This window comes from Erythrolamprus reginae, chromosome 3 (assembly GCF_031021105.1).
Source record: "Erythrolamprus reginae isolate rEryReg1 chromosome 3, rEryReg1.hap1, whole genome shotgun sequence".
Lineage (NCBI taxonomy): Eukaryota > Metazoa > Chordata > Lepidosauria > Squamata > Dipsadidae > Erythrolamprus > Erythrolamprus reginae.
In genome coordinates this window covers 312818-325106 of record NC_091952.1, presented here as the reverse complement: position 1 = coordinate 325106, position 12289 = coordinate 312818, and the positions used below count along the sequence as shown (strand labels likewise).

The following is a 12289-nucleotide window of genomic DNA, read 5'->3' as shown; positions in this document are numbered from 1 at the left end:
TATTCTCTTCTCATTTCCTTGCTGCAGCTGCTCTGTCGGCTTTGACGAGCGCTGAGTCGAGCCGGGGAACCAGCTCAGGTGAGTCAGGGGCCGGGAGCGCTCCTCTTCCAGGCAGCCTCCACCAGATGGCGCTGTCTGCTCTTCCACAAGCTCTCACCCTCCCAAGAAGAGTAGAGGGCGTTGCCTCCACCATCCCCCCACCTGGCAGGAGACTCGCCCACCTCTAGCAGTAGGTTGGGGGCAGGGACCCTCCGGGGCTTCAGGGCCTCCCCAGAAAGCAGGGCTCCCGGAAGGGTGCCACCGATGCCCAGGGTCCCCGGCCTCTGCGTGCCTGGCGGAAAGGAAGACTTGCAGGACCACTCTGCCCTCCCCAGAGCCGGCAGAGTCCCCTTGCGGGGTCCTCCTGTGCCCCCTGCCCTGCTAGCCCCACCATTCCTGAGGGAGGGAGGCTCTTTGCGGGGTCCTCCTGTGCCCCCTGCCCTGCTAGCCCCACCATTCCTGAGGGAGGGAGGCTCTTTGCGGGGTCCTCCTGTGCCCCCTGCCCTGCTAGCCCCACCATTCCAGAGGGAGGGAGGCTCCTTGCGGGGTCCTCCTGTGCCCCCTGCCCTGCTAGCCCCACCATTCCTGAGGGAGGGAGGCTCCTTGCGGGGTCCTCCTGTGCCCCCTGCCCTGCTAGCCCCACCATTCCTGAGGGAGGGAGGCTCCTTGTGGGGTCCTCCTGTGCCCCCTGCCCTGCTAGCCCCACCATTCCTGAGGGAGGCTCACCTGCCCTGGAGGGGAAGTCGGGAGCCCTGGGGCGCATCCGTGCACACGACCCTCAACTAGGGGCTGCAAGGGGGCTAAATCCAGCCTGGGCTGTGGCCCTGGGGTGCAGTCCGTGCGTGGCAAGGCTCCTGGGCCCCCCTGCCTTGAACGCAGCCTTGGCCTGGCTGAGGGGGCAGCGGGGCAAAGGTCTCCTTTCCGCCAGGGAGCAGTTGGTACTCTCCCCCCCTCACGAGGCTCCTGAGAGGGCAGGGCGGGTGGGGCAGGAGGGCTTCCGAGAATTTGGGCCAGGCGAGGCTGGTGCTCATCGCTCCAGGCCACAGCCCCCTCCGCACAAGACTCCCTCCCTCCCTGCTGCCTCAGATGTCCCATCAGCCAAAGACCCCCGCCTCCCCATCTACCTCCCTCCTTTCCCTCCCCTCCCCTTTTGACATTACACCTGCCAGGTCACCTGCCGTGATTCTGGGCCGAGAGCCCCCTGGGATGGCCATTGGAGAGGAGGCGGAGCTCAGGGCCGGAATCTGGTGTAAACATGTAGAGAATCAGACGGTGCTCGTAAGACACTCCGGCTCTCGGTTCTCTCCTTCCTTTGTCCACTCAAAAAACAGGGTGTTCCCCACCCCCCAAAGCCAGAGGGAAGTCGAGGCTGCACTCCCTCCCGTTGTCAACACCACCACTCACAGCGCACACTGACAGCCCATCTTCCTCCCCCCAGGAAAACCGGCCCTCCAAGCAGAGACCGATTCCCAAGGGACCCGACTAGAACAGGGGGGTCAAACTCAATTCCATTGAGGATTGCAGCCTCAGGGTTATGACCTCGAGGGGGCAGGGTGAGGGTGGGCAGCCCAACGTCACTCGTGTCAGGGGGGCCCAGTGCCAGCCAAAAGGGGGTACGAAGCTCTTTTCAGCCTCCCACAACCCTCTGGCAGAGAAAACGAAGCTCCGGAGGGCTTCGCGTGGCCCTTACGAGCCCTTTCTGCCGGCAGAGGCAGGTGGGCCGGTCCTGGGCTTTCTCGTGGTGGCCCACAGGCTGGATTTAAGCGCCCTGCAGGCCGGATCCATCCTGCTGGCCTTGACAACTTTGGACAATATTAACAGACTGCATATTTTTTTTTAAAGAAAAAAGCAAGGGCAAGATTAAGGCCCCTGCTGAACAAGGCCCCAGCAAAAGGCAGCCTGCGAGGGAAGGGGCTTCCGTTGCGCCCCCCCCCAGGTCAGGCATGAGCTGGCCCTGCACTGAAGGTGGGGGAGGCCACGTCTCCTGTGGGGCTCCTGCACTGCCTCCTTTCGAGGCCTTTCGCTTCTCACCCAAGGACCAAAGCTGCTCCACAGGAAACCAAAGAAATGTGGGTGGGGGGCACACGCCAAGTGCACCAGACGGTCCCTGGTAGGACAAGGGGGACATGGGCGCTGTAAGAAAAATAAAAGGGCCCCATGAACCACTCCCCCCCCCCCCGGTTCCTGTGAAAAGAGGTGGTCTGTTCCTCTACAAATATGGTACAAGAAATGAACCACAGGCCCATCTGCAAATGGCCTTTAGAGAGAATGAGCAATAGGTGGAAATTACGCAGTGATGGGCCTGCAAAGCCCCAAGATGATGGGGAGATGGGGGAGTGGCGCCTCGACTTACGAACTTCATGCGCTCCGTGACCAGGTTCTTAGGTAGAAGTTTGTGCGATTGGGGAAACCACAGGGAGGGTGGAGGCCGTTTCCTCCTAGGAGATTCCTAGAGGCCCCACGGAGGCTTCTCCCTGCGTTTTCCAGCCCTGTTTCCCCCCAGGAGATTCCTAGAGGCCCCACGGAGGCTTCTCCCTGCGTTTTCCAGCACTGTTTCTCCCCCCCCCCCCCAGGGGATTCCTAGAGGCCACACGGAGGCTTCTCCCTGGGTTTCCCAGCCCTGTTTCTCCCCCCCCAGGGGATTCCTAGAGGCCCCAAGGAGGCTTCTCCCCGCCTTTTCCGGCTGTTTCCCCTCAGGAGATTCCTAGAGAGGCCCCACGGAGGCTTCTCCCTGGGTTTTCCGGCCCTGTTTCCCCCCAGGAGATTCCTAGAGAGGCCCCACGGAGGCTTCTCCCCACCTTTTCTAGCCCTTTTTCCACCCAGGAGATTCCTCGAGAGGCCCCGTGGAGGCTTCTCCCTGTCTTTTCTGGTTAGTTTCAGAGTCTCGGGTTTGTAAGTGGAAAATGGTTCTTGAGAGGAGGCAAAAAAAAACCTTGAACACCTGGTTCTTACCAAGAAAAGTCCGTAACTAGAGGCATTCATAGGTAGAGGTGCCACCGTATTCCCAAAAAAGGCAATGGACAAAGTGCTGACTCATGAAGACAACACCCCCTAAATGGGAGTGAAATAGGGGTGTGGAGCATGGGAGCGAAGGGCGTATAAAATGGCTGTGTTCCGTACTGATTGGTTGTCCCAGAGACACATGGGCGTTTTCCGTGGTCTCTCTGGTCTCAGTATTGATTTTGTTTAAAATAAAGGGTTTTTTTTCCTTTTGTTATCCTGGATTCCTGGAGTATATTTATTGATTGATTGATTAGATTTGTATGCCGCCCCTCTCCGAAGTTATTCTCACAGGCGCCGTGGCAGCTAATCCGTGGCACTCCGAGAGACACAAAACCCCTCAGCCAGTCTGAAATAACGGAAACGGCCATGGTTACTATATACATATACGTTATGTAAATTTTATTAGAAAGTTACGCCCTCCTGCTAACAGGACAGAGGAGGCCTCTACACCACCGAACCACAGAACAGCTCCAGGAACCGGTCCCGGCCAAGAGCCGCGCTTGGGGGGAAAGGGGGCACCTCAGCTCCCCCAAAACTTAAATCTCAAAGTTTACAACATTAAAACAAAGGGTGTGTGTGTGTGTGTGAGTCACACGCTCAGTTCGGCCCTTAAGCCCCCTCCTCGGTCCCCTTCCCAACCGAGGGGGAAGGAACAGGCCAGGAGGGGAGGGAGGGGGCCCGCTGCCTTCTCCAGCCCTAGTCTGCCGGGGGTGGGGGGCGTGGGGGGGGGGGCAGAGACGTGCACCATCCAAGACATTCAGGGGCAGGCAGCCGGAAGCCCAGCAGGCTTCAGTAGTGCCGCTGGTAGGAGCCCAAGGGCTGCTGGGCGGGGGGCACCGTCCGGGCCTGGCCCACCGTCTGGTTCACCAGGTGGGAGAGCGCAGGGCCGCTCTGGATCAGGGTGTCCAGGGCCTTCTGCACACTGGGGTTGTCGAAGTTGATCCCCAGGGAGGGGGCCGGGCGGGAGGCAGCTGCGCTGTTGGCCGCGGGGGGCCGGCCCTGGTAGAGGGGCTGGGAGGGCTGGGTGGGGGCCGGAGGTCGCGGGCCGGCCGCCCTGGAGGAGCCCGGGTGGTTGGGGAACTGGGGGGCCTGGGGCTGACCCCGCTGCTGAGACTGGGGGACCCCGGACGCACCCAGCTGGGGGTTGCGGCTGGGCGTGCTGGGCCCGGAAGGGAAGCCTGCGTTCTGGGGGGCCCCCACACCAGAGCCGCCCCCGGCCCCCACGCTCCCTGCAGTGGTGGCTGCCCCGCTGTTGAAGAGGCTGAGGATCTTGGCTTGCAGCTCCTGCTGAGGGTTGGAGGGGCCGGGGGCTGCGGCCGAGGCCGGCTGGACGCTCTGGTGGCCCTGGGAAGCCGGCCCCAAGGATCCCGGCGTGGCCCCCATTGTCTGCCTGGGAAGCGAAGCTGCAAAGAGGGAAGCCGGCAAGGTGAGCCCTGCCCCACAGCCCTCTTCTGGGTCCCCACTGCCCTGGCCCCGCCCAGCACTCCGTGGGGGCTAACGGGGGTGCCGGGCTGCCCCCCCAACCCAGGGCTTACCGGGAAGAGGCTCGGCAGTGGCGCGCAGCTGCCGTTCCTTGCGTTCCCGCAGGTAGTTGATGATCTTGTCCGTCTCCTCTCCGGTCAGGTAGCGGTTGTCCGCCAGCAGGTTCAGCAGGGCCTGCATGGCTGGGGGGTGGCCCCCACGGAGACTCTCCTCGGCCGGCAGGGGGCGCTCTCGCTCCTGCAAGACGGTCTCGTCGGCCATCTTGGCCGCCCGCCTGGCGATCTCCTCCCGCTCCTTTTCCCGGACCTCGGACTTGTAGCGCTCGTAGTTCTTGGCCACCAGCACCATGGCGTCCGCTTGTGGCATGTTCCGGTGCTCTGAGCGGGAGGGGGAGGAGTCACCCCTGCGCCCGGCTCACAAGGGGAAGGAAAGCAGAGCCCCGTGGACCCAGCCCCTCCTGAAAAGGAAACGCACCCCCCCTGGGCAGACACGGCACACACACACACACACACACACCAACTTTCCATGGTGCAGTGGGAGCCACAGGGGGGGCAATTGAGGGGGGGGGAAGGCAACCCCCTGCTGTGCACCGCAAAGGAACGAGGCTCGGGGGAGGGGAGGCGAGGTCCACCTGGGGTCCTGAAGAGGCTGCCACAGCCCATGAATCTCACCGGGGGGGGGGGAGGAGGGGGGAACCTAACTGAAGCCGGAAATAATTTTCTGCCAATGAAACGCAACCTGACCACACACACACACGCACGGCAGTTTGAGCCGGTCAGCCTGCCCTGCCCACACTAAGCCTCAAGGCAAGCGATGGGGGGGGATGGGGGGCTGCCCAGCCCTCCCTGGACGCACCGAGTGGCGCCGGGGAAGAGGCCTCTACCTTGCGGGGTGCCGAACATGATGTTGACGGTGCAGGAGTGGTGGACCTGGTGCTGGGGGGTGATGACGATGGCGAAGGCCGAACCCCCCTGGCTCACGTCGTCCAGCGCCTGCTGCAAGGACATCTCCGAGTTGAGGAAGATCAGGTCCACCATCATGCCCAGGTCGCGCACCTTGCGTCCCACGGACTCGGCGTAGTCCCTGCATCGGGCAGAGGCCCAGAGGAGAGGGTCTGCCCAGGCCCCCTGGCAAAGGGACGTCCCCCCCGGGGCTGACCCCTGCCTCTCCCGGCCACCTACTTGGTCTGCTTGTTGACCACAATGACGGAGCAATCCACTGGGCGCTCGGCATCCATGCACTTCTTGATGTCCTCAAAGTACTGGCGGTAGAGCTCTTCCCGGCGCCTCTCCTCCCGCTTCATGCGCTCTGCAGGGAAGGACGCTGCCGTGAGGTCCGGCCCTCCCGCCCCCACATGCCCCCTACCCCGGGCGCTGCCTGACCTTCGGTGCTCAGGGTGGGCCTGTCCAGGGTTTCCCCGTAGCGGCTGAAAGAGGGCTCCTCCCGCCTGTGGGAATAGTCGTCCGGGCGGCTGTAGTGGTCATAGCCTTCCTCCCTCCTGCAAAGAGGCAAGCGGCCCGTCAGCCGGGTGGGCCTGACCCACCCCCTCCCCAGCAGCCCCCCTCCCCTCTGCGCCTACCTGTACTGGGGCTCTCTGGACTCCCTGAAGTGGTGGTCGTAGGGAGCCTCTCGGGAATCTCGCGCTTCCCGGGAGTCTCTGGAGTCTCGGTGATCTCTGGCGCCCCGCATCTCTCGTGCCCGAAGGTCCCGTCCGTCCCGGGAGTCTCGGCCGTTTCTGCCATCTCTGCGTGGGCTGCTCCGGTTGGGAGAGCGGTCCCTCCGCGCATCTCTCTCGCCGAAAGGGATGGGCTCCCTGCCGGAAGGACCGGGAAAAGCCCTTAAGAGGGAAGGGGGTCAGAGGGGTGAGCCAGACCGTCGTCCAGGTCGACATCTAGAAAGGCAACCGCGCAGCCTTGGCCTCCCTCTGGGCTCTGGCCTAGCGCTCATCTCCAGAGCAAACAGCGCAAGGCAAACAGTGGAAGATCCCCACGGCAGGCAGGCAGGAAAGAGGTCTGGGAGGTGCCTTCAGCCCTACGGGTGGCCCTCCCTTCCCTGGCAAGGAGGCCCCGCCAGACCCTGAGCGTTACCTGCGCCTTGCTCTAAAAGGAGGCCGGCGTGAGCAGCCCAGGAGGATGGATTGGCCTCGGGACTGCTGCTGGACTTCAGCAGGACCCACCTTGACCCCCAAAGGACATTTATGGGGCCCCCGAAGCCAGTGGCTGGGGGAAGCGGCACGTCCTGGGGAAAAAGGTGAAGACACCCCCTAACTCCGCGCTTGGAAAAGGCCACAGTTGCACTTCCCAGGAGACGCAACACGGCCCTGCTTACGACAGGAGTGGGCCAAGCTCCCGAGAGGCAGGCAGGGGGGGCCACAAGGAAGCCCTCCCCACCCACCGCAGGCAGCATCAGCGCTGCTGGAGCCCCTGCCGCAGCTGCCCTGAGAGTGGCCGGAAGAGGCCCCTCCCGCCCTGCCGCACAGCGACCCGCAGAGGATTCAGGAGACGTGGATCGGCTGCACTTGAGCCAAGTCCAGATGAACTGCCTACTCCAGAGGGAGACAAGAAGGGCCAGAGAATCGGAAAGGAGGCCATGCAAATCTGGGGCCGGACAGCGGATCAGGAAGAACCGTGAAGAGAGGTCGGGCCGATGCCCTCCGCTGCACTCGGCAGGATGTAGGCAGGCGGCAACAGGGGCTCCGGAAGGACTCCAACCAGAGGACACCCCCTCCCCAGCACTGCCGCCTTCTTCTTCTTCTTCCCGCCAGCCAGGGTCAAGGCAATGACCAGGCACCTCCCCCGCCCCCGCGCGCTGCCCGCCATCATCAAGAGCAACGCTTGGGCCCGTGCCTGCGCTCTGACCCAGGGTCCCCCGGCACATCCCAGCTCCTGCCCTGGCGGGGAGGGTCTTCCGGTCGGAGGCTGCACACACTGCTCTGCTGATGCCAAGAGAAGCGCCCGGGTGTGGTGGGCACAACGCAGGTGGAGTGCCAAGGGAGGACCAAAGAATCCCGCGCTCATCTTCGGGGCAACGTGGTGGCAAACCAGGCCACCTCCGTCAGGGGAGCTGCTCCCCCGAGGCCCTGGCCCTCAACGCAAAGCCCAGGGCGAGGCGCTCCCCAGGGACGCCCCCCAGTCGGAAAGAGAGGCGGGGTCTCCGCGGTTTTGCAGGGCTGGGATTCCCGGCAGATTCCCCTCCGTCGGGGAGGCTCCGTTGGGGCCTGGGAGGAGGAGGAGGAGGCGGCGCCGCTGAGTCAGGCAACTGGTGGCTTCAGAGTACGTTACCTTCGCGGTGGGCTGGACCTTGAGGAGGGAGCCTTATTCATTTCTCTTCTTCTGCTGCTTTATTAATATCTGAAAAGAACAATCAACCCGTCTGTTCAATGCCATGAAACAAAGGAACGGTCATCACACATTGAAAAGAAAGCAACAAACGCCAAGAAGCCGGGGGGGATCCACGCAAGGAACCAACGGGCGCCAAAAACACCTTCATTTGCAACCAGGACCCGGCGGCTGGGGAGGGGGCCTCCGCTCTGGGGCAGCCCCCGACACAGCCCAGCCCCTCACAGGCCAGGGGGGAGGGGGAACAGGCCGGGGGCGGCTTCAGCACACAAAGGCCCCAGCAGCCTTGCGGTGAACCCAACGCGGACCCCGCAGACGGGCCAAACAGGCTGGGAAGGGTTGTGCCCTCCCCTGGTGGGATCTGGCTGTCCAGCCGGCCCTGATTAATTACACAAATCCGAACAGATACACAAGGCGCTGGCACCAGGTCCCCCCTTGAAAGGGCTGTTTTCAAGACCGCGAGGAGGGGACTCAGAGAGAAGGAACACACACACACACAGGGCTTCTCCGTGGGGACCTGCCTCTCTGGAAACCCTTACAGCCCCCCCCCCCCGCCCCCCCGCCCCTGGGAAAGAGATGGAGCCTCAACTCCTGCTCAGCCTGGGTCAGCCCTGTTTGGAGAGGAAGTTCTCCAGCCCCATCCCGGCCTCATGGCGGAGGGCCTGCCATCCCTAACCAAAATCTGGGTCCCCATTCTTCAGACCTCGGATGGACGAAGGCTGAGTAAAGGCCAAGCTGTTGGGACAGCTGTCTGTCTGAAACGGTCTGGGGTCTTGCGCAGGGGGGTTGGACTAGAAGACCTCCAAGGCCCCTTCCAGCTCTATCCTGATTGAAAGCGACTGAACATTGGGAGCAACTTACTACCACCACCACCCCGTCTAAGAGTGAGGGTCAGTGGAAGCTGCCCCTCCAGCCTCTGTGTCCACTGGAATTACAGCCCATGTCCTGGCAACGCCCACCTCCCCCCCCCCCCGGTCGCCTTCCGGCTGTTCTGGTCCCAACCAGGTACGGCGGTCCCAGGATGGGCCGGGAGGGGCACTCTCTGGCGCACCTCACGCAGCAGATCCAGGGAGCAACTTCCGAGGCGGCACAAGGGGCCGGGCGGGGGAGGGCTCACCCCCAGTGGGAGCCGGAGAGCAGTGAGGGCTCGTGGCTGGGACGGGGGGGGGGGGGGCTGCAGCTTCCCAGGGCACTGCAAGTGGGCCAGGAGGGTTCTGAACAGCAAGGCAGAGGAGAGGGAGGCACATGAGCCGCTGCCCTAGCTCAGCTCCAACACCTATGTATGTGCCGGTCAGCTGATTTTTGGCTCACACGGAGGCTCTGGAAGGGCGTTTCTGGCTTCCAGTGATGGCAGTGACGGAGAACCTTTCTTCCCTCGGGTGCCGAAAGAGCATGGGCGCGCATTATCGCACATGCTTCCCCTGCTCCCTGGAGGCCGGAAACGGCTTGTTTCCCAACTTCTGTTGGGCCCAGAAGGCTCGTGTTTTGCCCTCCCCGGGCTCCAATGGCTTCCCTGGAGCCGGGGGAGGATAAAAATGCCCTCCCCCATCCCCCAGGGGCTCACTGGAAGCCAAAAATGCCCTTCCAGAGTCTCTGTGTGAGCCAGATATCAGCTGGCCAGCACACACATGCGCACGTTGGAGCTGAGCTAGGGCAACGGCTCCTGTGCCAGCCGATATGGCTTCGTGTGCCACCTGTGGCCTCTGTGCCATAGGTTCGCCATCACTGCCCTAGGGGAATGGGGGAGGGCGTTTGACCCTTCCCCGGCTCCAGGGAATGGAGAGGGCGAAGCACAAGCCTACTTGTTGGGAAACAGGACATTTCTGGCCTCCGGGGGTCCTCCGGGGGGGGGAGCTGTTTCTGCCTTCCCCGGGCATTGAATTATGGGTGTGGGTACTCGCGCATAGACGCTTTTTCGGCACCCAAGGTAAAAAAAGGTTCCCCATCCCTAGTACAGGGAGGTGGGGAGAGGTGTGGGGAAGAGGGGGCAGTTATAGTGACCTTAATGAGGCTCAGGGCTCTGAGGGGTCCAAGCCCGGATTGCCCTGGATTGGGGCAGGTGCTCGCTTAACGACCTGCGAATCTCAGTTAACGACCGCAATGGGCAATGCTGCAATGGCAATCTCAGTCCCCACAGAGGTCATGACCCCAGGACAACCCCTAAGAGGGGAAAGGGGGTTCCCAGCTGCAGAGCTCCTTCTGATGGCCGGCAGAGCCCGTGGAGTCCACTCCCTGCACGGCTGCGCTGACCCAAAGCTGACCCAGGTGAGATGGACCTTCCGCCAGCTTCCCCAGGATCTCTGCCCCTTAGCCCTCCCCTCCACGGCACCCCCTCCCCCTTTCAAGCTCAGGGGGGGCAAGGGGGGGAGAAGAGTGGGGGAAATAGGGAGGAAATATGCCCCCTGGCCTCCTTCCTCAAAGCCAAAGCACATTGCAGGAAGGGAGAGCGAAGGCCTTTGAACCAACGGGGCCTGGGGGGGCCACCTTCCTTCCTCTCCCTCCCTCCCGTTGGGGGCAGGTGGGTGTCCCAGGGGCTCTCCAGCCACCTGCATTGCGCCTACTGGGTGGAGCAGAGTGGAGGATGCCCTCCCCCCTCCCGCGGGAGCAGACCCCTCCCTCCTCCCAGGGCGATTGTAGCTTGAATGACACAGAGTCCGTTGTTTATTTGTTCATTTGTTTATTTATTCTTTCAATTCTATTTCCATGCTGCCCAACTCCCTAGGGACTCAGGGCAGCTCACAGCAAAATAAACACGGACCGATATATACAAAACATTTCAATTTAAAATAATTGCAGCCCTCCACACTTTCATGGGCCGATCACCCACCTGAGGTCAATGGCCCCAGGCCTGTCAGGAAAGCCGTAGAACCATAGAGTTGGGAGGGACCTCCGGGGCCACCCCCCTTCCTTTACCGCTTTCCAGAAGGCCAGTAGGATGGGGGCAGTCTGGATCTCGGGAGGCAGCTAGTTCCAAAGAGTCGGGGCAACCACAGAGAAGGCCCTCCCCGGCAGACACCCCACCAGCTAACAGTGTTAAATGTCACTGGGAAGCATGCGGTAGAAGGTGGTCCAGAAGATACTCTGGCCATGAGCCATGCAGGGCTTTAAAGGTAATGACCAACACTTCGAATTCAATCTGGAAACCGACAGGAAGCCAGTGCAGCTGGTGAGGAGTTGGTCTAGCGTGGGTGTCTCTAGGGGCTGCATTCTGGACCCACCCGAGTCTCTGAACCCTCTTCAGGGGGAGCCCCAGGGAGAGCGCACTGCAACAATCCAGCCGTGACAGGAGACGGGAGAGGAGCCTCTGGAGCCAAGTGGGGGTCGCAACTGGTGCACCGGGGCAAAGGTCCCACCTTAGAGGCCCGTCTGATGCTGGGCAGCCCCGAACCCCACGCAGGGGAATGGCTGCAAGAAGGCCGCGTGGAAGCAGCATCGCCTGCCGGACTCCCTGCTTCTGGGCTGCAGACCCGCCGGCCACGCTCTCCGCCCCATTCCAGAGAAAGGCACAAAACCTCCGCTGCTTCTTTGGCCTGAAGGCGTCGCGTGCATCTTCCCAAACTCCCGCCCTCCCCCCCCTCCCCCCCTCCCTCCCCCCCCGGGGGCCCTGGCAGCTTCCGGCCAGGAGAAGCGCCCAGAAGCCGCTCCGCTGGGGGGGGGAGGGAGGAGGCCGCGGGTGGGCTCGCAGAACGGCCCCCCCAGCCAAGAACCGCAGCCGCAGCGGTTCAGGCCGGAACTCCCCCCCCTCCCCTCCCTCCCCCCCCGCCCCTCCCTCCCCCCCCGCCCGACGGGCCCCTCCGCAGGCCGCGCCCCCCCCCGGGGGACTCCGAGGCCCAGGAAAGAAGGGAGGGGGGAGCGTCGGGGGCGCGCGCGGGGGAGGGGGAGGGGGCGGGCACGAGCGCAAAGAACACAACAGCCACAGGCGGGAAGGAGCCTTTATTGCCGGCCTCGCGGGGGGGAGGGGCGCCCGCGCGATTCCCGCCCCGCCCCCGCCAGCCCGGGACGCCGAGGAGGACGACGCGGCCGCCACGCTCGCTCGCTCACTCACCGGGAGGGCCAGGCCCGATCGCGCTCCTTTCGCCTCACGACGCGCCAACGGCCTCCTCGACCCGCGCGACGCCTCGCCCACCGCAGGGTGTGGCCGCCCTTTCCGCTTCCGGGGCAGCCGCCCCCCCCTCGCCTGGTCTCGGACTTCAACTCCCACAATCCTTAGGGTGGCCGGCCGGAAGCGAGAGGCCGGAAGTTTATACTCTCCGGACGGGATGGGAGGAGCCGGGTCCTTGGCGCCTCCCTTCCCCACTCTGGCCCCGCCTTCCACCCGACAGAGAGTCCCAGGCCGACCCCCACACACACACACACACACATACACACAGCCAGCCAAGCGTCGGTTGTGGCTCCGGGGAGGGGGCCCGCTGCAGCCTGGGGGGGGC

General features: G+C 63.5%; 1 protein-coding gene across 3 annotated transcripts; it reads right to left on the bottom strand.

Annotated features, from left to right (window-relative positions):
* Positions 1-3412: 3412 nt before the first annotated feature.
* On the bottom strand, positions 3413-12075 carry NCOA5 (nuclear receptor coactivator 5). 3 transcript variants are annotated; one of them, XM_070744305.1, is made up of 8 exons: positions 11908-12075; positions 7806-7874; positions 6104-6337; positions 5907-6022; positions 5706-5832; positions 5408-5607; positions 4578-4901; positions 3413-4445 (listed from the first exon to the last, which is right to left on the bottom strand). In XM_070744305.1, exons 2-8 carry the CDS (start codon positions 7844-7846, stop codon positions 3832-3834), a joined length of 1656 nt encoding a protein of 551 aa, XP_070600406.1. In that variant the 5' UTR covers positions 7847-7874; positions 11908-12075; the 3' UTR covers positions 3413-3831. The 3 variants fall into 3 exon arrangements, with proteins under 3 accessions (XP_070600406.1, XP_070600405.1, XP_070600407.1); XM_070744304.1 differs by having other exon boundaries at positions 6104-6361; positions 11908-12014; XM_070744306.1 differs by lacking the exon at positions 7806-7874.
* Positions 12076-12289: the final 214 nt, after the last annotated feature.

Coding starts and splice junctions, on each gene's coding strand:
- NCOA5 (XM_070744304.1), bottom strand. CDS start 7,846: ATGAATAAGGCTCCCTCCTCAAGGTCCAGCCCACCGCGAAG. Junction 6,362..7,805: donor AGGTCCAGCCCACCGCGAAG/GTAACGTACTCT, acceptor TTCCCTCTTAAG/GGCTTTTCCCGGTCCTTCCG. Junction 5,608..5,705: donor GTGGTCAACAAGCAGACCAA/GTAGGTGGCCGG, acceptor TGCCCGATGCAG/GGACTACGCCGAGTCCGTGG.